At 44.7% G+C, this 23284-nt stretch overlaps 1 protein-coding gene across 1 annotated transcript; it reads left to right on the top strand.

The window, feature by feature from the left end:
* The first annotated feature begins 17474 nt into the window (after positions 1-17474).
* Positions 17475-19483, top strand: LOC119353304 (peroxidase 70-like). The gene is made up of 3 exons (XM_037619904.1): positions 17475-17743; positions 18443-18634; positions 18727-19483. The coding sequence occupies exons 1-3, from the start codon at positions 17528-17530 to the stop codon at positions 19282-19284; spliced, it is 966 nt and encodes a 321-aa protein (XP_037475801.1). The 5' UTR covers positions 17475-17527; the 3' UTR covers positions 19285-19483.
* Positions 19484-23284: the final 3801 nt, after the last annotated feature.

Here is a 23284-nt window from a genome sequence, read left to right as displayed (position 1 = left end):
ATCCTCCCGCTCGAAGCCTGACTAGAGGGGATTGTCTTCATCTTCGGCACTATCCGCAGCGTTACTGTCTCTTGTGCCGGTATCGCTGCATTTGCTATGGCGGGGCTTAGAGCGGCGCCGATGACGCTGGTGCTTAGATTGCTTCTCGAGGGGATTATCCTTCGTTGCCTTATTGCCATCGCTTTCTTTGTGGGTGTCCACCATATATATGTCATATGATGAGGTGGCTGTACAGCGCCCTGTGGGTGGTGGTTCCAGTTCTTCTCCTGCATCGTCGTCCATACCGTCGATGTCTTTAGAGCCGAAATCAAGCATGTCAGTTAAGTCATCGACAGTGGCTATTAAGTGGGTGGTGGGTGGGGAATGAATTTCTTCGTCGTCCGCTTCCCACTCAAGCCGGACATAGTTTGGCCAAGGGTCTTCTGACAAGGAGAGAGACCTCAATGAATTTAGCACGTCGCCCAAGGGCGAGTGCTGAAAGATATCTGCGGAGGTAAACTCCGTGATCGGTGCCCAATCAGATTCGATAGGCACGGACGCAAGCGGTTTGGAGCCTATGGCCGGGGACGAATCCAAGGGTCCGATGACACAGGTCTCATAGGAGGTGAAGTCGGTATTCGGCTCTATCGCCGCTGAGTGTGCGGCCTCTGTGGCGGGGTCCATCCACCCGTCCTCGGACGACACGATCTGTTCCGGATTGAGGACCGGAGTAGCCGCAGGTGTGATCTCCCAAACACTGTCCGACGGCAGGGCTAAGTCATGCTCGTCATGACTGTGCGGCGCACCTGACATGGGCTCGAATCCGTCGAAGATCAAGTCTCCGCGGATGTCGGCAGTATAGTTCAAGCTTACAAACCTGACCTGATGGCCAGGGGCGTAGCTCTTGATCTGCTCCAGATGGCCAAGCAAGTTGGCCCGCAGTACGAAGCCACCGAATACAAAGATCTGTCTGGGGAGAAAAACATCACCCTGGATCGCGTCGTTGCCGATGATCGAATGAGCCATCAAGCCTTTATCGTGACGCACAGTGGAACTCTCAATGAAAGCACCAATGTCGGTGTCAAAACCGGCAGATCTCGGGTAGGGGGTCCCGAACTGTGCGTCTAAGCTGATGGTAACAGGAGGCAGGGGACACAATGTTTACCCAGGTTCGGGCCCTCTCGATGGAGGTAATACCCTACTTCCTGCTTGGTTGATTTTGATGATATGAGTATTACAAGAGTTGATCTACCACGAGATCGTAGAGGCTAAACCCTAGAAGCTAGCCTATGATTATGATTGTTGTTGTCCTACGGACTAAACCCTCTGGTTTATATAGACACCGGAGGGGGCTAGGGTTACACAGAGTCGGTTACAGAGAAGGAGATCTACATATCCGAATCGCCAAGCTTGCCTTCCACGCAAAGGAGAGTCCCACCCGGACACGGGGCGAAGCCTTCAATCTTGTATCTTCATTGTCCAACAGTCCGGCCAAAGTATATAGTCTGGTTGTCCGAGGACCCCCTAATCCAGGACTCCCTCAGGGGGCACCCCAAAGGAACACCAATAGTTTTCTTAGCCGTGCATGGTGCCCCTCTCCATAGTTTACTCCTCCGGTCATAGCGTCGTAGTGCTTAGGTGAAGCCCTGCGCGGATCACATCACCATCACCGTCACCACACTATCGTGTTGACGGAACTCTCCCTCGAACCTCTGCTGGATCAAGAGTTCGAGGGACGTCATCGAGCTAAACGTGTGCTGAACACGGAGGTGCCGTACGTTCAGTACTAAGATCGGTTGGATAGTGAAGACATTCGACTACATCAACCGCGTTAACCTAACGCTTCCACTTTCGGTCTACGAGGGTACGTGGACACACTCTCCCCCTCTCGTTGCTATGCATCTCCTAGATAGATCTTGTGTGATCGTAGGAATTTTTTTGAAATTTCATGCTACATTCCCCAACAGTTAGGGCATCTCCGACACCGACCTTCAAACCGCTCGCATACGTCTAGACATGATTTGCCATCCAACGCGGGCATGTATTGACCCGCCGAGCGGTCTGGACGTACCTTTTCCGGCAAACCCGAGGCAAACGCGGGGGGATTTGCGGGAGTCGGGGCAATAGCCACGTAGGACTCCGACACCCCCGGCCCACCCAAAACCCTTCTCGGACCCCGCGCTTCCATCCTCCACATTTTCGCTCCTTCCTTCTTTCTCTCTTGCCTTCGCCGTCGCTCCATCACCCCGGTCGACATGCCACACCCCTGCCGGAACTCTACGTCTCGATCACCTCCAGTGTTCCAGCCGGGCTCCACCCCACTTCTCCTCCGTTGCTGTTCAACCCCTCTCCTCCGACCACTTCGCGATGTACCATCCGCTACTGCTATACTCATCATAGCCTTCAACTGTTCGATGAATTGCCGGAGCTAAAAAAGGTGTACCTTCTTCTTTCAAGCAATGGATTCCGATTTGGAGTACATATACTAGCACTATGTTGAGTCCTCCGACGGCTCATCTGACGAGGACTACATGGATGAGATGGTGATGACGCAGGCGATCCTTGAAGAGCGTGCGGAGGAGAATGTTCTCAATTTCAAGGGATAGGTCAAGGGTCATCGAGTGCTCAACCGCAATAGGGCATGCGGCCATTTGACATACTTTGTCCCTAATGCACTCATCATTGACCATTTTCACCGGCATCTTGAAGAAGGACGTCATGGGAACGATTGGGTTCTCTGGTTACCAGACGTGCACGACTGCACTCCGGATGCTTGCATACAGCATGGTCGCTGATTCGTGGGACGAGTACCTACGGGTGTTTGAGAGTCCATGCGGAGGTGTTATGGTCAGGTTTGCAACTGTCGTGGTCGAGGTGTTTGGATCTCAGTTTCTGAGAGAATCAAGTGTGGCAGACACCGAGAGGCTATTTGCAATCTCAAAAGCAAGAGGGTGGTCAGTTTTGCTTGGATCTCTTGACTACATGCATTGGAAATGGAAGAACTGTCAGGGTCATGTGAAGGAGCCCCCAATCATTCTTGAAGCAGTTGCATCACATGATCTTTGGATTTGACACGCTTTCTTTGGCATGCCCGGATCTCACAATAATATCAATGTGCTGCAGCGATAACCACTATTTGCGAGGTTGACTGAAGGAAAAGATCCTCCTTGCCACTATAATGTCAATAGACATGAGTACAACATGAGCTACTATCCTCCATGGGCTACCTTTGTCAACACCATAATTAACTCAGTTGGACAGAAAAAGTCTCACTTTGCCCAAAGACAATAAGCGGTTAGAAAGAATGCCGCGGGGGCATTTGGAGTTCCGCAGGCCCGTTTTGCAGTTGTTTGTGGACCTACTAAACAATGGGATCCATAGACCTTGTGGGAGGTGATGACATGTTGTGTGATCATGCAGAACATGATCGTCGAGAATGAGGGTGAGGATGCCGCATCAGCTCTAGAATATGAGAACATGGGTGATACTATCGAATTTCCAGGCCAGAATCCGGCCACATTTGAAGAGTTTATTTAAATGCATCAACAAATTCTACATTGAGTAACTCACGAGCAACCGAAGGAAGATCAGATCGAGCATCTATGGGCAATTAAAGGGGACAACAATGTTGGAATGTAATATTTGAACTTTTTAAAATTTGAACTATTGTTGCATGCGGCTATTTTGAACATTTGTAGTCTATGTATGTGGCTATTTGAACGTATGTACTCTATGTATGTGGCTATTTAAACTTCTGTACTTTATGTATGCGGCTATTTGAACGTGCGGACTTTCAAAAGAAAAATTTAGAAAGGCCGGATGTATGCTGACAACGTTGGATGGCCGTCTCCCGCATCCGTGTTCACAGACTGATCCTCCGTATCCATAGACAGATGCGGAAGGAAATTTGCGGGTCGGCGTCGGAGATTTCCTTACATATTCAACCTACACAAGTGAAGTACCAGGTACAGAATACTGTATAACAGCTTCGCAATCTAGCCGATATACATGAATGTGGAACAGCGCACAGACATGTGACCGACCGTTGATTCCCTTGCCGCACTTCTCTGTCCGATCCAATACTACTCCTGAATCCTGATAGAGTCTTGTTAGTGTCAGCAAACAGTTGATCTCCTCATCAACACATGCATACCTTCGAGTGTTGATCGGGTACTTTCTCCAAGCTGCTAGCCGCGACCTGCGCGCGAGCCTGCAACTGTAGCAGTGGACTAACAGCTGAAGAAACTTTGCCCTCTACAGTTGCCAATTATATTTGCTATATGCAGCTTGGTTACAAAATGCTTATGGCAACAGCCAGGAAAGAGCCGCGGGAATCCAATGCATGATGCCATGCGTGATCATCTCTACGTACCAACAAAACAAGGATGGCTCCAACAATCATGGAGGGTAGCCAACGAGAAGACATGGGAAGGGATTGGAGCGCCACTGGACACTCACGCTACCCTGGCTCCATCTTCACGCGTCACACCGCACATCTGTCGTCTACCCTAACCCCACGACGACGCGGACGCGGCACGAGCTTGTCAGAAGGGAAGAGAACAAGGGCGGCGCCATTGCGCTCTGGAGCACACGCGAGCCTGATGTGCCTACTATGCTCTCGTGATCACTGATCGGTTCGAGCAAGACAGGAATATCTCTTGGAGTGGAGGCGAACCGAACCGACCGAACGATCGAACAAACAAACGATGCCGCATGCGGCTGTGTCTCGAAGGACGAGAGCGACGCAGGGCGGCAGGGTAGGGAATATTACGTCCATCCACCATGATCCATGTGATGGGGGCGGGCCAGCTCAGCTCACAATGCTCCTGGCCTGGCCGCTATCCATGACTCCTGAGATGAGATGATATGCATCTGCATGACCCTTGATTATCACGAGCGGTCCACGAGAGAGAGGCTAATCTGATCTGTAGAGTCTAGACATTTTCTGCTTCTTGGTCTCTTCTGAATCCCGACGTCAAGCAGCAGTGCACCACACGACAGTGTAGAGTAGTAGTAGCATTAGCAGATACTAACACTGTGCTCAGCGTGTTGCCTGTGAACGCCTCTGGTGTACACTGCGCTGCAGGTGGTGGCACGCAGGCACCTGGCCTATATGGATCACGAGAGGGGTCTGGTCTGGTCCTCTACGTCCAGACTCCAGAGACAGTTCGCTCGAGTCCAGAGACCGGGCAGGCGAGCAGCCTTTTTCCAGCTCAGGCAGGTTTGCCAGCGGCGAGGTGTTGCTGGTGAAGCGACAAGGATGGTACTCATCCGTGCAATTCTGCACTGGCGTCTCCGCTGGATTTGACGTGCGGTTGAAAACGACGATCACGTACCAAATGGTCTGCCCGCCCAGGAATCTGGTAGAGACCGCGCATCCAATCCTTGATCAACACCGGGTGATATCTAGATCTTATCAGTAGGAGTTCTCATTCAAACGCTGCTGCCTCACAAGTCCTTGATCAACACCGCATCTGTGATTGGCGCCGGCCTGCAAGATTCCAATTTGCCTGATATTGTCAATCTGCGCTGTGGCACAGGCTTCAGACTGCAGTGTGTGTCCCGTAAGAATTTGGTGCCCTTGGACAACAGTAACTGCAGTGCTCCCTACTGTGTAGAATTCAAAGTAAGCAGTACCACTGCTTCAGGTCTCTGGCCGGGTCCGCATATCATGGCAGCAAACTGATGCCCCCGCTCCGACTAGCACGACTCGTGCGGCAGGAGGCCTGAAGATTCTCCTCTACCGCCATTGAGCCAATGTTGCCGATGAATAAAGGTCTCGGCAGCGAGCGTGCATGGTCCGGCCTAGCCAGGGGCCGAGATGGATGGACGCCCGTGCGCATCAAATAGAGGAAGCTCCGCCTGAAACAGGGGCAAATGGGCCAGCCCACTGCCGGCGAGCGGTTTTTATCCTTTTCTCTTTGGTCTCTACTACGTTGGTTTTTCACCAAAAAACCAGTTGTTCCTTATTAGGAGCTCGATAATTAATGACATATCAAATAATTAGAAAATATCATTTCGGAAAATATTATCACGTGCTTTAAAAGAATCACTACAGACACTGCATATTAAAAAATCATTATGTATTCAAAATTATTGTATAATTTAAATTTTCATTATATATTAAAAATGTCCAATGTATATTAAAAAAATGTTCAACGTATATTAAAAATGAGTAGTTTGTATTTTAGAGATATTCACTATATACTAAAAAAGTTCAGTGTGTATTTATTCACTGTATATTACAAAACTATAAAACAATAAAAATGTGCAAAAGTAAAAAGATGAAAAAATGAGACGAAACGAATCTGAAAAAGAGAAGAAAAGGAAACTGGAACAAATAACCACACAAAGGAAAAAAAAGGAGGAAAACCCAACTTTCACTGAATGAACAAAAAAAAGCAATAGAAAAAAGCAAAAAACAATAGTGAGCGACACGCAGCCTATGCTGCCACTAACTGGGCCGGCCCACCAACGGGGGTTGCGGGTGAAGCAAATCCCGTTTTTTTCACTGGCGTCTCCACTGGATTTGACATGCGGTTGAAAACGACGATCACGTACTAAATGGTCTGCCCGCCGAGAAACCTAGTAGAGACCACGCATCCAATCCTTGATCAACACCGAATCGGCGGTGGGTAGATCTAATCAGTAAGAGTTCTCTCTGGAATGCTGCTGCCTCACAAGTCCTTGATCAACACCACATCTGTGATATGGTATCAGTGTGTACGGTTGGTCCATGGCACCAGCATGGGAAAAAATTCAACACCCCTCCTGCAAGATTTCGATCTGCTTGATAGTGTGAATCTGCTATAGTCCAGGCCTCAGACTGCAATGTGTGTCCCTCGGACAACAGTAACTGCAGTGTTCTACTGTGCAAAATTCAGAGTTAGCACTACTTCGGGTCTCCGGCCGTGTCTTCAGGCACCGCATATCATGATAGCAAACTGATGCCCCCGCTCGGACTAGCATGACTCCTGTGGCACGATGCCTGAAGATTCTCCTCTACCGCCTTTGAGCCAACGTTGCCGATGAATAAAGGTCTGGGCAGCGAGCGTGCGTGGCTCGGCCTATCCAGCGGCCGGGATCTCCTATTGGACACCCGTGCACATCAAATAGAGGAAGCTCCGCCTAAATGAGGGGCAAATGGGCCAGTCCACTGCCAGCGAGCTGTTTTTTATCCTCTATTTTTCGATCTCTACGTTGGTTTTTACCAAAAAAACGGCTGTTCTTTATTAGGAGCTCGACAATTAAAAACATATTAAATACATAAAAATAATAATTTCGAAAATTATTATCATGTGTTTTAAAAGAATCACTGCAAACACTGCACATTAAAAAATTCATTGTGTATTAAAAATTATTGTATAATTTAAAAATTCTATCGCATATTAAAAATGTTCAATGTATATTACAAAAATGTTCAACATACATTAAATAATTAGAATCTGGTATTTTGTAAATATTCACTATATACTAATAATTCAGTGTGTATTTGAATACATTCATTGTATATTAGAAAACTATGAAAAAGAAAATGTGCATTCAGAAAAAAGAAAAATAGAGAATCTGAAAAAGAGAAAGAAAACAATAATAGGAAACCAAAACAAGTAACCAAACAAAGAAAAAAGAGAGGCAAACCCCAACTTTCGCACCTACAGGGGCTGCGGGCGAAGTGAACACTATTTGCCGCCCGCGGGGGCATATAGGATCCACCATTCACAAATATGCCTATGCTTCAGCTCAAAAAGGCAAAAGGAACGCTTATGGTAGTGGAAAGTGAACGGTGTATGAGTTTTGTCCTTCCTCTTTATTTTCTTTTATCTTTAGAATAGACATTGCTTTCACTTTCTATATTCATTTCCAATTTTCTTCATTCATTACTTGCAAACCATGTAAATAATTTGGCTACTGCCGGGAACACACCCCTCACACGGAAGGTTGTCGAACAGTCGGTTCATCACCGGGTCGTTGAGGGAGAAGTCCATGATGACTGACACAATGAAATGATGGAAACTAAGACATGACTAGTTCCCCTATTATCGATTTATAAGAACATATTTGGATGGGAGTGGAGCCCGAAGACGATAATTCCACATGGTGTTGCTTTCATCGACAACCGCCATTGCCAAAAGGACACAAATTAACACAAATACGCAAGGGAGTTTTTTAATAGAAATATGGAGGAGCTAAACAGATATAATTTATTAAAAAAATAGGGGAGACCATAGCTTCACGAGCCAGCCCATGTGAGCACAATGCTGGTAAACATACTACAAGCACTACTTTAGGGCTGCTGATTCCAACTCCATGTAGCACATTAATAGAATAATTGTCAATCAAATGTGCATCAACACCACCCTCCCCCGCGCTCGTGCACTATTTATGCAGTAGTCGACTCTATCCCGACGAAAAACGGTCGAAACCACTCATCGGGTCGACCCAGTAATTGCGGGAGTTTCACATCTGGCTGTTGCATCCCGCGTAGGGGTGGACTAACGAGTAGCTCGGCTCGTTAAGCTCGTACTCGTTAAGCTCGCGCTCGTTAAGGCTCGGCTCGTTAAGCTCGTTAAGATTAACGAGCAGAAAACCCTGCTCGGCTCGGCTCGTTTGAAGCTCGTTAAGCTCGTAAGCACTCGCGAGCGCTCGTTAACAGATTATAATGTGTTATGATATACATGATGAATGTGTAGGTATGGTTTTCAAGATGAAATATGGTGACTACAAAAAGAAATGAAGTAGTTTGTTGCCTCATATGTCGATTAGATTAAATAAATGAGCTGAGGTGCTATAAAAAGTTTGTCACATAAGATGAAAATATGTATTGTGTTGTTACTAACAAGCTTAACGAGCTACTCGTGAAACTCGTTAGCTTGCTCGTTAAGCTCGTTAAGCTTAACTAGCTAAAATCAATGATTGGTTCTGTTCATTAAAAAGCGAGCTACGAGCTTAACGAGCTGAACTTTCGAGCGCTCATTAAGCTCGCGAGCTACGAGCTTTTGGTCCAGCCCTAATCGCGCGCATAGGCTATATCTTGCCTGTAGCGAGTCTTTCTTCGGTCTCGTTTGAAGCGTGCACAGCTGCGGGCCAGCCCATTCGGGATAAAAGAAATACACTAGAGAAAAGGGTAACGCAAGGAATCCACCTCTTGGTTGAGATTTGCGTTGCTCGCCATTGGGCCACCATCCGGTTCTTGTTGAATTAGTGGGTCATGAACTTGTTAAAGAGCCGTGCGAATCAACATGTGGTTGAGATGGTTAGGTGGACAGTGGTATCCTCAACCCACCAGGGTTCAAATCCTGGTGCTCGCATTATTTCTGGATTTATTTCAGGATTTTCGGCGATGCGCTTTCAGTGGGAGGAGACATTCCCGTCGACGACGAGGCGCCTACGGTGACTTCGTAAATCTCAAGATGATATGTCAGCTCAGTCTCTCGGATGTGCTCATAGGGGCAGGGTGTGCGTGTATGCGTTTATAGGGGTGAGTGTATGCGCGTGTATATGAGCGCTTGTGTCTGTACTGTTGCTAAAAAAAGGAAATGAGTCGTGTTTCCACTGGTTTTCTGGTATTTTAATTATTTTTGTTGTTTTTCATTGTCTTTTATTTTTTTCCTCTCTAGTTCTACTAGTTTTTTTAATTCCTTTGATTTTCTTGGTTTTACTTTGTGGTTCACTAGCTTTTTTATGATTTATTTTTTGTTCATTTTCTATGGGTTTTCTTCTTCTCTTTTTCATTGAATTCCTTTTGTTTTCTCTTAGGTTTTCATTGGTTTTCTATACACATTATTGAAATATATTTAATATATTTCCTAATACATGTTTAATATTTTTCGAATACAAGATTAACACTTATTGAATACATGGTCAATATTTTTGTATATACATTTTACAATTTTGAAAATTCTTGATTAACATTTTCCAAACGCCAAATTAACATTGTCTGAAAACATGGTCAACATATTTTATACACATTTTTCAAAAAATCCATGATTAATATTTTCCAAATACAAGTTTAACATTTTTCCAATAGATGGTCAACATTTTCTCTATACACATCTAACATTTTTTAATTCTTTATTAAGAATTTTCAAGTACTAGATTATCATTTTTTTCATACATGGTCAACATTTTTGTCTATACACATTTTTAAAAAATTCGAAAACTTGATTAACATGTTTCATATACAAGTTTAACGTTTTACTAATACATTTTCAGCATTTTTTATAAACATTTAACATTTTAAAGTCTTTATTAACATTTTGAAATACAATTTTGATTTTTTTTCTTATTTTAGTACCTGGTCATCATTTTTTATATACATTTAACATTTGATGAATGCTTGATTATAATTTTTTTAAATACTTGCATAACATATTTTATAATGTTTGGATTAATTTATTTTACAACATGATCATTTTTTTCACACACATTATGGATTTTGTATATATTTTTAGTATACATGTGAAACATTTTCTCTTTGTACATTTATCATGTTTTCAATGCTTGGTTAACATTCTATTTTGAAATGTTTATGTCAAATGTTTATTGTAATATATTTATTTAGAATATTTGTAAGTATAAATGAAAGTAAAAATTGAAAGGAAAAACAGAAATACAAAAAACATGAAGTAAAAAAAGAGGCAGTGGCCTCCCATGAACTGAATCGGCCCATACGCTTGCGTGACTTCAGCGGGTCGGAAGGTTGCCTCCTAGAAGAGAGGTTTAGCCGCATACTGCATCTCATGGGGGCGGCCAATTACCGCCCGCGAGTGGCAAACATGCATTGCTTAAGTGAAGCGAGACTACAATTGGGCTGACCCACGTACGGGATTCGCTTGATGTTCGTACGCTGCTGTTTCCTGCGTTCTTTTTTTGTATTTCTTTGGTTTTCTTGTTGCTTCCGGTTTTCACTGTATTGTCTGGTTTTTTATTGGTTTCCTTCCAATTTTTATATGTTTGTTTCGTTTTATTTTGTGGATTAGTTTTGTTTTTTCTGTTCCCTCTTTTCTTTTATTTTTCTCTTTTCTGTATCCTATGTACCTAATAGAGTGATCATCACTACCTTAATTATCTCAACATGCAAGCATACCACATCATTTTAGAATTATGAATAGGATAAGTCCTGTCTCAACATGCAATCACGCGTGAAAAAAGACCCATCACCACATACAACCATGCATGGAAAAATATTTTTCATTCTACTATTCTACCTATATTCCATATATATTTTGCAACAAAAACATAATCAAATATATTAAGTCGTATGTCTTTTTCTTCACGTGTTATTAATCTAAATATTTATATTTCACACAATCAAATCTAATTGAAATATATTGTAATAAATTTCAGCAGCAACACGGGGGGCATATCTAGTTATATAAAAAGTTCACCACACATTAAATTTTTTTCACCGTATGTTATGAAAAAGTTCACCACACATTAGAAAAATGTTAATTATATGTTAAAAAATGTTCATGGTATAAAAAAGGTTGAATGTGTATTTAAGATTTCATCACCATATATTACAAAAAGTTCACTGTATTATGTGTATGTTATTACAAAACAATTCAGTATCCATTATTATAATGTTCATCATATATTAAGAAAATGTTCAACATACATTACAAATGGTTCAATGGGTATTTTAAATTGCTCTTAATAGAAACCCAACAAAAAGACCAGTCCGATCTTGTAAACCGGATGGTACAGTATGAGTCGGTATTGTAAAAGCCACTGCTACAGCAAACAAGTTACAAAAAGAAAGAAAAATAAAATAAAATAATCACTCGCGGGCAGAGTGGGCGACTCATTCATGCCAGGCTTCAGCGAAGCCTCCACTATTTGATGCCCGCGGGCGGCGAATAGAGCTCTCTTTCGTCATGACTTCACAGATTTGTTTTAGGGCTCAGTGATTTTTCTGAACACACAGAAAGGCCAGCCCCACAAATGAGTAGTCATCGGAAAACAGGCCTGGTTTCGGAGCTCGCCGTTTCCTGGCCCGGTTAGTCGGGTTGTTTTATCATACCTTTATTTCCTTGGGCTTACTTTATTTTTTTCCCTATTGAAACTTGGACGGTGATACTTTTTCTGTCAACTGGAATTTGCAAATTGAACTGGAAAACTCGTTTCTTGGCTCGAATAAAAAAGAAAATCTAACCAAGTATGAAGGGTTTATGAGTCGGGGCATAGGTATGTACGTGGTCAACCTCCATGCTAACAATTTTAGAAAATGCCATGACAACTGTTTAATTTTATGAGTAAAAAAGTCAAAAATTGCCAACTATCACATCAAGATCCAGTGGTTTTGGGGGCGTTCGCCAAGATTTTGCTCCTGGCGAACATTCCCCAGATATCATTATCCTTTTTTTTGCATCGATGCTAAATAGTTGTTGTCGTGGTCCATCTAGTTGAAAACATCATCTTCGATAGATGGACTCATATTATTACAAGCCCGTAAGCAGTTTTTGAAGCAAATCAAACCAAATTTTTGTATCATTTGAGTTAAAGCTTAGTCTAGTTCGCTCGAGCTTGATTCATTTCCGGCCCTATCTATATAAGGATCGACGTTGTAAACTCATGAGAATGGCCTTCAAGTGTTGATATGCTTGTTCAAATCCTATTTTCATCTGCCACTTGTGAGGATAGTGTAGCGTCGCCGAAGCGTCCCAAACTCGAGATTTTCACGGTGCTAGTGAAAATCCTCCATCGTCTGATTTCGTCATGTGTGCAAAGGCAGGCTAGTGTTGCTGTTGTTGGGATTGGGATTGAGGCAAGTGGAGGAGACAACATTGGATGACTTTGATATGGTGGTGCTTCTCGAGCACCCAGTCTCGGGCTCCAGGGTGAAAACCTAGGTTTGACCCTACTTTTTTGTTAAAAGGCGTTTTATTATTTAATAGGTTTAAGTATTACACCCAGCCTCTACATAACTAAGATGCACACAGCCAACCAAGTCCAAACACAGAAAGTAAAAAAAAGGGCGAAATACAAGTGATCATCAAAAGACCGTAAGACGCTTAAACCGTGGGAGGGTCAATCCTAATATCATGCTGCCATTCATGTCATTTTTACGCCATTACCCCTACTTGGGTTTACTTGGCAATGCCGGCATTTTTACGCCATTACCATGTTGGTGGCATTGCTTAGAGTTTGCTCGGACATGAACTTGATGGTGAAAACCCACGATCCGCTCTTCGGAGGTTGGATCCGACGATGACAACGCTTGAGTGTCGTTTCCTTCTTGAAAGCATTGCATTTGGAAAACTTTTCTCATATTCCTCATGTTGCCAAGAGGATAGTTGATGCTGATGGTCATTGTTGCATGTCGTGCGGATTACCAGACAACTTGTTTTGTCTCATAATCCTCTCTTTATCGGGTGATGAATTACCACACAGTGTATCATTACCAGACAACTTATTTTCCTCTTTTTTCTTCTTCTGCGGGAACACTTAGCACAAAGTATGGGCCTCTCACGGACGACTGAAAGATCAGGGGCGCCAATCCAGCCCAGCGACCCGGTTTGAATTCCTCAGTTGCTTCCAAAAGCGGCGGCAATTTGGCGACCTCACTAGTGGATCGGGGTGGAGCGCCACGCTCCCCAGTCCTCCTGAAACAGACGTGTGCCGAACCCACGCATGCACGCTCACCGGTAGTGCCACGCACACTAGCCACTTCTTCCATTCGTAGATAGCTGCAGTTTGCCGGCGTGAATGGCCAGAGATCCATCCTTGGACGTTGGACCCATACGGCGCAGACAGGATCGCGGGACGTCGCTCGCCGCCTTCCGCGCTCCGTTGGAAAAGGGAGCTCCCCGACGACGCCGGCCGTAGCTCTCGCACGCACGGAAAATTCAGTCGGAAGCTGCTGACTGGCATCGGATGAGAGGACGAAGCCACTGGTACCATACGAAAATCCAAATACGTACCGGACTAGGAACACCAAATACAAACAGGCCTACAGTGCTGCTGCAAGAGGTTTCTGGATTTTCGAGACTGAAATGTTGAACACGCATGTGTTTCAGGCTTGGTTATTTCCACGCGAATCGTCCGACTGACAGATACCTCAAATTCTGAATGCAGAATAGTTAACCTACCAAGTGGCCAGCATCATCCATCGTATACATGCCAAGTAGTAGACGATGGAGGGGCCTTTTTAGCTGCTGCGCGCGACGTCACTGCCGCACTCACTCACTATCCAGTATCCACCAGTCACCCGAGGATCATTCTATTTTTGACAAGATCCGGCCCTTTTCGCGCCATGCCAACCGGGCCCGTCGGCTCCCGTGGAAAATTTCAAGAACCCAACGAGCAACGCCGCCTGCTGAAAACGATCGGATTATGGATCCATGCATTGCATGTTTGGTGCGGGGTCGGCGTCGCCGTTAATTGTTGAACGGATGGATTGTTTTGCACTGTTTGCATTTGCAAACTGACAAGTGGAGTACCGGCCAGCTGTGGTGATGGAGCCATCTTTATCTTCAAGTAGAGAATCTGGCATCATGGCCATCTCTAACTTACAAAGTTCTTAAATGCCGGGACTGTTCACTAACCCTCGCTTGAATACCATTAGCAGTTGGAGGTAGATGTCTGACAGCACACTGAAAAGTACCTGCTTGTTATGTACTCACTCCGTTTCATACTAGTTGTCGCTGATTTAGTTGTTCTTTATATTAAATCAGCGACAACTAACGTCTGCTTCCTCGAACTTCTCTTCGGGGTGGAACCCATGATCCAGCCTTGGTGTTCACACACACCCCCCTTGCCAGAAGACATTGTTGTTGGAGCACTCATCCTGTTACCCTAGTGTTGACGTGTAATGTGTTGCCTAGTCTCTTCCATTAGATCGGTCTTTGGGTTGCATTGACTAGAGCATGCACTTCTACATGGTATCGGAGCCAAGAGGCCTTGAGTTCAAGACCCGGCTGAAGCAATTAAATTGCAGCCCACTTTCAGTCCACGTTTAGGCCCGAGGGAGGCACACGTGAGGGGGTGTTGACGTATAATGTGCTGCCTAGTCTCTTCCATTAGATCGGTTTTTTGCTTGCATTGGCTAGAGCATGCACTTCTACACCTAGGTTGCCATCGTTGATGATTGATGTTGATGTTCGCCGCGGTTCCTCCGTAGGTCATCTTATTGCATTTGTAATAATTTAGCTGTGTAAATCATTGATTTCTCCACTAGCTCTTGACATTGTGTTGGTGGGGCGGATTAACAAGCTGCTTGGCGCATTATTCTCATGCTTGTTAAGGCTGGACTCATTAAGCTCGGTAAACTTAACGAGCAGAAAACCATTCCCAACTCGGTTCATTTGAGAAGCTTGTTAAACTCGCGAGCTCTTGTTAACATGCATTACATTACCGTGACTCAATTTTCTACTCCCGGGTGCACCTACACCCACATGAACAATAATTTAAAAAAAATACAAAACAAAATCGACAAAAATCTGAAATTTTGTGACATCAAATGAGATCAAAAGTTTTCGCTTCTTGCAAATTTCCGTCCACAAATAAAATTCGAGGAGCCCTCAACAAAAATCACAAAATCAGTGTTCAAAGTTTTGTGCACTTTTGAGCAGTGATTTTTTTGTGAGGGCTCCTTGAATGTTATTTGCTCACAAAATTTTGCAAGATGCTAAAACTTTTGGTCTGTTTGATGTAAAAAAAATTCAGTTTTTTGTCATTTTTTTTTATTTCCTGAATTTACTGTTCATGCGGGTGCACCTACACCCGGGAGCAGCCACACCTTTCTCTTACCTTATTTTACTTCAGCTGTGAAGTTGCGACATGTGGGATGAGAGTAGGGTGTGATTTTTATGAAGGGATACCATAGAGGGTGTGTGTCAGGTGCTACCTCCAATGAGATAGGTGTGGTCAATTAAATTGAATAGGTGGGTTAAGATGCATTGATATACTATTACTTAAGATAAAAATCTTTGTTCTGGAGTATAACCAGCTTTACAAGTTACTCATGAAACTTGTTAGTTGTTTTGTTAAGCTCGTTAAGTTTGATAAGCTGAAACCAGTGATTGACTATGTTCATTAAAAAAGTGAACTACATGCTTAACTAGTCGAGCTATGGAGTGCTCATTTAACATGCGAGGTACAAGATTTTGGTCCAGCCTTAGATGCTGAGACCGGCGTAATTGATATCCTCTTGATATATGTTCTCTTTATTAAAAAGATGGAAATATCTCGGTACCCTGCAATGGACCAGTGATCAACTTGTGATCCCATGTTTCTAGCAGTCATAGTTTCTGTATAACTCACGAGATACGAGCTTTTGGTGCATCCCTAGATGCATAGACTGATGTAATTGATATCCTCTTGATTTTAATACAGAGGTAATAGGTATTAACTTCAAGGATGGAACTATACATGCAGTGAAAAAAAGGACAAGTACATGCAGGATGCGTCCTTGCAGATTAGTAACGGTATAAAACATATTGCTTTTGTCTCCACCTGTATATGTCAATCACTGAAATTGGTTACTAACCCTTCTAGCAGAACCCCAAACACCCGGCCAAATTTCTCATGTCTGACTGTCTGGCTGGCATGCTACCTGTTAACAACCACATGTGTTCAGTGGAATAACTGAAATTTTCTTTTGCTCCAACGTAGTATAATGTTTATGATTCAGGACATCTTCCAAGTTCAGGTCCCTTGCTGCAGCTCATTGGCCATCTCTATCTAACTTATAAACATCTTAGATGCCGGGACTGTTCACTGACCCCGCGTGAATACCATTAGCAGTTGGAAGTCGACGTGTGACAGCACACTGCATGCACACGGGACAAAATTCAGGTTGTCAATTACTCCCTCTGTAAAAAAATATAAAAGCGTTTACATCACTACTACATCAGTGATCAATGGCAGTGAGACTCAACTGATCACTTTGTCAAAATAGAAAAATAATTGGTTGTTGGATGATTAACTGACGGATAGATAAAAAGGTGGTATCTCTAAAAAAACATGCATGGTATTGGTACCTCTCTGCAGTATACGTAGTATTTTTTTGTTTCCATTTGCACATCCCAATCACTCCACATCAAATATTGACCTTTCTCGCAGAATCTGAACTCCCGGACAAATTTTGCATGGCTGGCATGCTACCTGTTAACAACCACATGTGTTGGGTGGAAGAATTATTTCGCTCGGACACAGTAATGCTAGCTTATGATTCAGGCAAATAATGCTGCCCATTTCCCATCTGCAACTAATATTCCGAACCATTTGGAGAGCTAAGATGATTGTGAGCTTGTGGTGCCTCTGTCACAACCCTAGCTTGCTAGCTAACCAATAGATTTCCCATTGTTCATTGTCGTTGCACTACGAACACCATGCCAACCATACTATATGGATCTCCAACCAAAAAAGATGCAGCATCAAACCACTAAAAATTAAACAGTGTCGGTTGTCATGTTACACCAAATGGAGAATGGCTTGAAATGTGTCAGCTATATAAACAGGTGTATGTGGTCATGGTAATGCAGGTCATTACACAGAGTTTTCATCTGAACAGGGTTAGTGCCTGCTTGTACACAGAAGAATACTGATGGCAATGGCAATGGCCTCTAGTCTGTCGGTGCTGTTGCTCCTGTGCCTAGCGGCGGCCACCTCGGCGTTCCCGCAGCTTTCGCCTCAGTTCTACGCCAAGTCGTGCCCCAGGGCGCTTGCAACCATCAAGAGCGCCGTGACCGCCGCCGTGAGGAGGGAGCCCCGCATGGGAGCGTCGCTGCTCCGCCTGCATTTCCACGACTGCTTTGTCCAAGCAAGTCCCTCTCATCTATCGTGTCCCTTTAATTACTTACTACTCTCGTACTTTTATATTGCATATATTACTGCTTGTACTTAATTTAGTTGGTCTCCTAGTCACACCGTGGTCAAACTCATGACAGTATCAAAAAGCTAGTGGAATGGAACACTGCATATATATGTAGGAGTACCTAAGTGGAGTAGTCACAAGTTGACTCCAGTCATGCATGCATGGCCATTCTAATTAATCTGACTTTTCAACTCTTTGTTTACATGACTTTTCTTTTTTGACGGAGCTACGGCGGGCTTATGCCGGCCTGAACCATTTCATTATAAGATAGAGTACATTTACAAAGGTGAGAGTTGGGGGCGAAGATGAGATTACAAGAATAGTTGGGTTACAATCTCATAGATAAGTGGAACAACATAGTACACCAATCACGCAGAAGGTTCACGGCCTGCCCGTTGAAGCATCTGTTGGACCAAAGCATGAGGTCGTCTGCAGCTGAGCGGGCGATGAGGTGGATATGTTGCAAATCCTGCCTAAAAACTTTTGCATTTCTTCTTTTCCAGATATTCCAGAGAATAGCAATGATGATACATGACTTTTCAACATTCTTCAGTTCAAATCAATTATAACAGAATTAGAATGTACTACTACTGAATTTATCTTGACGGAAGAAATTTCTTATGTGCGTGACGCATGATGCATCAGGGCTGCGACGCGTCCGTGCTGCTGAGCGACACGGCCACCTTTACGGGCGAGCAGGGGGCAGCCCCGAACAACAATTCCATTCGAGGCATGAACGTCATCGACAACATCAAGGCGCAGGTCGAGGCCGTGTGCAAGCAGACTGTCTCCTGCGCCGACATCCTCGCCGTGGCCGCCCGTGACTCCGTTGTCGCCGTAAGATCGACCAGGCCGTGTACTTGCAGTCAATTTGCTGAACGCACGCGGCAGTAAATTAACTGACTTGGTTCTTTACTAATCGCTTGCAGCTGGGAGGGCCTTCGTGGACCGTTCCTCTGGGGAGGAGGGACTCGACGACGGCGAGCCTTTCCCTGGCCAACAGCGACCTGCCTGCACCGTCCTTCGACGTTGCCAACCTCACCGCCAACTTCGCCGCCAAGGGGCTCAGCGTGACCGACATGGTCGCCCTCTCTGGCGGCCACACCATCGGACAATCGCAGTGCCGGTTTTTCAGGAGCAGGCTCTACAACGAGACCAACATCGACGCGGCCTTCGCGACATCTCTCAAGGCCAACTGCCCCCGGACGACCAGCTCCGGCAACAGCAGCCTGGCGCCGCTGGACACGACGACGCCCAACGGGTTCGACAACGCGTACTACAGCAACCTGATGTCCCAGAAGGGGCTCCTGCACTCCGACCAGGTGCTGATCAACGACGGACGCACCGCCGGCCTGGTCCGGACGTACTCGTCGGCGTCGGCGCAGTTCAACGGGGACTTCGCGGCGGCCATGGTGAGGATGGGGAACATCAGCCCGCTCACCGGAGCGCAGGGGCAGATCAGGATAAGCTGCTCCAGGGTGAACTAAGCCACCAATCTAGAATCAAGGGGCGATCAAAGGCGACATAATAAGGCTGTGGACTTATTGTGCTTGTGTTCTGCCATTTCTCGGATCATCATCAAGTGTGGGAGAGTAGATGGGGTGTGATGTGATGTATCTCAACTCTCAAGTGTTTCCCTTTGCTTAATTATTATATGCCCAAGTGCACATAACTTTTGTTTCTAAAAAACACGTTTGTTTCTGACGAATTCTACAAGCTTTTGTCTTCCGGTCCACACAACCATGCGGCTATATGGGAAATCATTTCCACAACCATGCGGCTATATATATGGGAAATCATTTCCCCTTTAGTTTTCCATACACTTTTGGGACAAACCAAAAAACACCCCCTCCATCCTAATAAGTTGGAGGTCTTGCTCCCTCCCCGTTCCTAAATTCTAAATACAATTTTTAGCAAGAGGAAGTTTCCTTCCCTAAAGCCAGCTCCCGCCACCGGCCACATCTCTTGTCACCCCGTCGGCTCTGGCAAGTCGAGTCAGCCGCACTGACTACACACCGCCCATTCCTAGCCCCACAACTACCTATCTCCGCCTTCAGAGCATCCTCCCACTGCCACCAACTCACTATCGGAATCAACCAGTTTGACGAGTGCCGGAAACTTTTCCAAAAGAATTTTTGTCGGGCACTCGGTAAAGTCACCAGCCAAAACTGAGTGCCAGATAAAACCCTCAGAAAAGGCAGGACACACGGCAAAGTCATTGTTTTTGCCGAGTGTCCAATATTGATAGAGTCCTGGATTAGGGCATGCTCGGCATGTCGGTTGTCCGATCTATGGGCCAGACCGAAGACCCCGTAAGCCAGTCAGCTGGTGGGCCTCGTTCGTTTGTTCCAAGAAAGCCAAGAAGGAATGATCCGAAGACTTGGCATGCACCCCAAGGTTTTGGGGTAGTCTCCAGCGTATTTGCCCCTAGGTACAACCGACTTATGTGTAACCCTAGGCACCCCTGGTATCTGTTAAACCGAGGTGCCAGGACCGTAGGGGACAGATTCATTCACATACGATCTCGCGGTGAATCACATGTACTTTGTACCCCATCCATAATCAATACGAGCAAAGCAGGATGTAGGGTTTACCTCTTCGAGAGGGCCCGAACCTGGGTAAACACATGTGCTCCTTGTGTCTTTCTTACCATCACGACTACCAGATTGGGACCCTCTACCCAAGATCTGCCAGATTTAGCTTCGACAAATACAATTGGCAAAGTTTATGACACTCGGCAAAGGGGTGGACATGTGTCCCTGCTTGCCTGGTTGACATATTTTCTTCACGTAAACTTTATTCTCCAGTGTTGAAAACTCTCCCCTATGTGAAATACGAGGTACAATGGATCAATGTGGTTGAAATACAAATAATTATGAGTATTTATCTTATGAAATACTGATTCAAAATGAACATATGAAGGTGTATAATGGCTAGCGATCTATGAAAAATGGTAATTGTGAGGGGTCATCTCAGCGGCCCCAGTGATGCTCTGACGTGGATATAGAAACTTCAAGCTGAGGTGGAGACCTTGTCTAGCGTTTGACCAGGCTTCTGGAAGTAACGCCCATGGGTGCCGTATCGTCCTTGAAGGACTCATTGTGACTTCTTTGTGCCCTCCTTGTAGCTTTGGGAGAAATCATACGTCCTCTCGAATTGAATGGTGGCGGTCTTTCGGTGTCTTGTCAGTCTCGAAGCCACCAACTAGGCTCCTGCATTAGTGTAGAATCAGGCTTTAGTCCTGGTTCATAAGGACCTCTAGTTCCGGTTCTGCAACCGGCACTAAATGATGGGGACTAAAGGTCTCCCTTTTGTCCCGGTTCAACATGACCCGGGACCAAAGGCCCACCACGTGGCACGAGCCTGCGCCCGGGGCTGGGGGATCTTTAGTCCCGGTTGGTAACACCAACCGGGACTAAAGAAATTTTTTTTTGAATTTTGTTTCAACTTTTTGAATTAGTTGACAATTTAATCTCTAATCACCCCTCATCACTGGTCAAGTGTGGAGCACTCATTCCAAATCGTCTAACTTCCTCACCGATCACCCATCCCTCTCACTACTCCAGCCTGAGCACACTTAACTTTCGAGTTCTATTCCCCCTAGTTTTCAAGTCAGCACTTGTTGTTTTCCCGACAATAGTAAGTTGTCAATCCTATTAACCCTTAGGAGTATATCTTGAGCATGAAGTTACCGTTTGAGTTTGAAACTATTATTATAAAAAAATTATTTATTAACACTAATATTTATTGAATAAGTAGTTTGACCAAAGTTTGACCAAAATTCAAAAAAACTGAAATTTTAGCATAACTTTTTTTCCTTTCAGAATTTGAGGATTCTAAAAGTTTGCAAAACGGCCTACGGCGGTCGAAATCGGAACCGGCTTTTCGTGCTGAACATTTTGATATATTATACATTTTTTTGACATTCACTAGTAGAAAACAGGGCTTTGGTCCAGGCAGGGAAAGCCCATTAATCTTGGTTCACCCATGAACCGGGACCAATGGGGGCATTGGTCCCGGTTCATGAGGCCAGGGCGGGGGCTGGGCCTCGGGGGCCATTGGTCCCGGTTCGTTTGAGACTATTGGTCCCGGTTCCAGACACAAATCAAGACCAATGGACCTTGCTCCTGGCCCACCACCTTTAGTCTCGGTTGGTGTCTGGAACCGGGACCAAAGGTGTTTTTTACCCAAATAAAACTAAAAAAACTATAATATTCTACAATAGCAAAAAGAATCAACTAAAAAGCTTTAATAAAACTCTAATAGGAAAAGGAATCAACTAAGAAAATCAATAAAAATAAAATTTATGCAACTTAAATTAGATAAAATTTATGCAACTAAAAAGAATAATTTGTAGTATTATTGAAACTAAAATTATATAAAATTTATGCAACGAAAATTATCAAAGTATTTTCTGTTCAAAACATTATAAGCAAAATGAATTTTCATAAAGATCTTTTTTGTTAGAAACTTTAATAGCAAAAAGAATTATCATAAAGATTTTTTGATAGAAACTAAAATAACCAAAACTGTTTTTGAATATAATAATAAAACACAGTAATATTAAATAGAAAGAAAAAGAATCAGTCCAAAAACTATTTTTATAGTAAAGTTAATCACAAACTAGTGATTCACACAAATTTCAAAGAATTCAAATTTAAACCATTCAAATTTGAAAACTAATGGCACTAACAGAAAGTTTATAATTTTTCTGACCTAGAAGCAAAAAGAATTAAAAAAATAAAGAAAAAACAAAAGAAAATAAATAATGGAAAAAAGAAAACAAAAATAGTGGGAAAAATTAAAAAAATGCCGCCTATTGGGCCACCACGACCTGAATACGACTAGAAACCCAACCGGCCTGTTCGGCCAGGATTCAGGCCCGCAGAAGGCCCAGCAGGCCCACAGGCAGATACAGAGTGGTTAGGCCCGTAAGCCTGCTTTGGAGAGGAGCTCGAAGGCTCAGGCACACCGCGTCTTATAAACAGGTGCATCACTCTCTCAACTAGCAAGGTGGGACTAAACTCCCACCACGCCGCTGTGCAAGGCCATTGGTCCCGGTTGGTGCCATGAACCGGGACCAATGCCCCTCTTTGGTCCCGGTTGGTGGTACCAACCGGGACCAATGCGCCCTTTTAGTCCCGGTTAGTGCCACCAACCGGGACCAAATATCTCTGTTTCCCGCCTTTTGGGCTGCTGAAAAGAGGCATTTGGTCCCGGTTGATGTTACGAACCAGGACCAAAGGGGTACATTCGTTCCGGTTCGTGCCAAGAACCGGGACTAAAGCTTCATGTATATAAGGAACACTTGTGAAAATTTTGGTTTTTATCTTGCAGTTTGCCCCCGACGACGCGCGCGCCTCCTCGACACCGCCAGGATGCCGGATGCCGCCTCGTCGCCCCCGCTCCGGAGCCCACGCCGACGCCGTCCGCCGTCGTCCGCCGCCCACTCCGCCGCCGTCGCCCGTGCGCCCCCGCACGCCGCCA

This window comes from Triticum dicoccoides, chromosome 2A (genome assembly GCF_002162155.2).
Source record: "Triticum dicoccoides isolate Atlit2015 ecotype Zavitan chromosome 2A, WEW_v2.0, whole genome shotgun sequence".
Classification (NCBI taxonomy): domain Eukaryota; kingdom Viridiplantae; phylum Streptophyta; class Magnoliopsida; order Poales; family Poaceae; genus Triticum; species Triticum dicoccoides.
The sequence above is the reverse complement of the archived record's forward strand: the minus strand, read 5'-3'. Positions and strand labels throughout refer to the sequence as shown.

What these genes read in the sequence shown, in the direction of transcription:
- LOC119353304 (XM_037619904.1), top strand. Translation starts at nt 17,528, where the DNA reads ATGGCAATGGCAATGGCCTCTAGTCTGTCGGTGCTGTTGCTCCTGTGC. An exon ending in TCCACGACTGCTTTGTCCAA is followed by an intron (nt 17,744 to 18,442) that starts GCAAGTCCCTCT and finishes ATGATGCATCAG; the next exon opens with GGCTGCGACGCGTCCGTGCT. An exon ending in CCCGTGACTCCGTTGTCGCC is followed by an intron (nt 18,635 to 18,726) that starts GTAAGATCGACC and finishes AATCGCTTGCAG; the next exon opens with CTGGGAGGGCCTTCGTGGAC.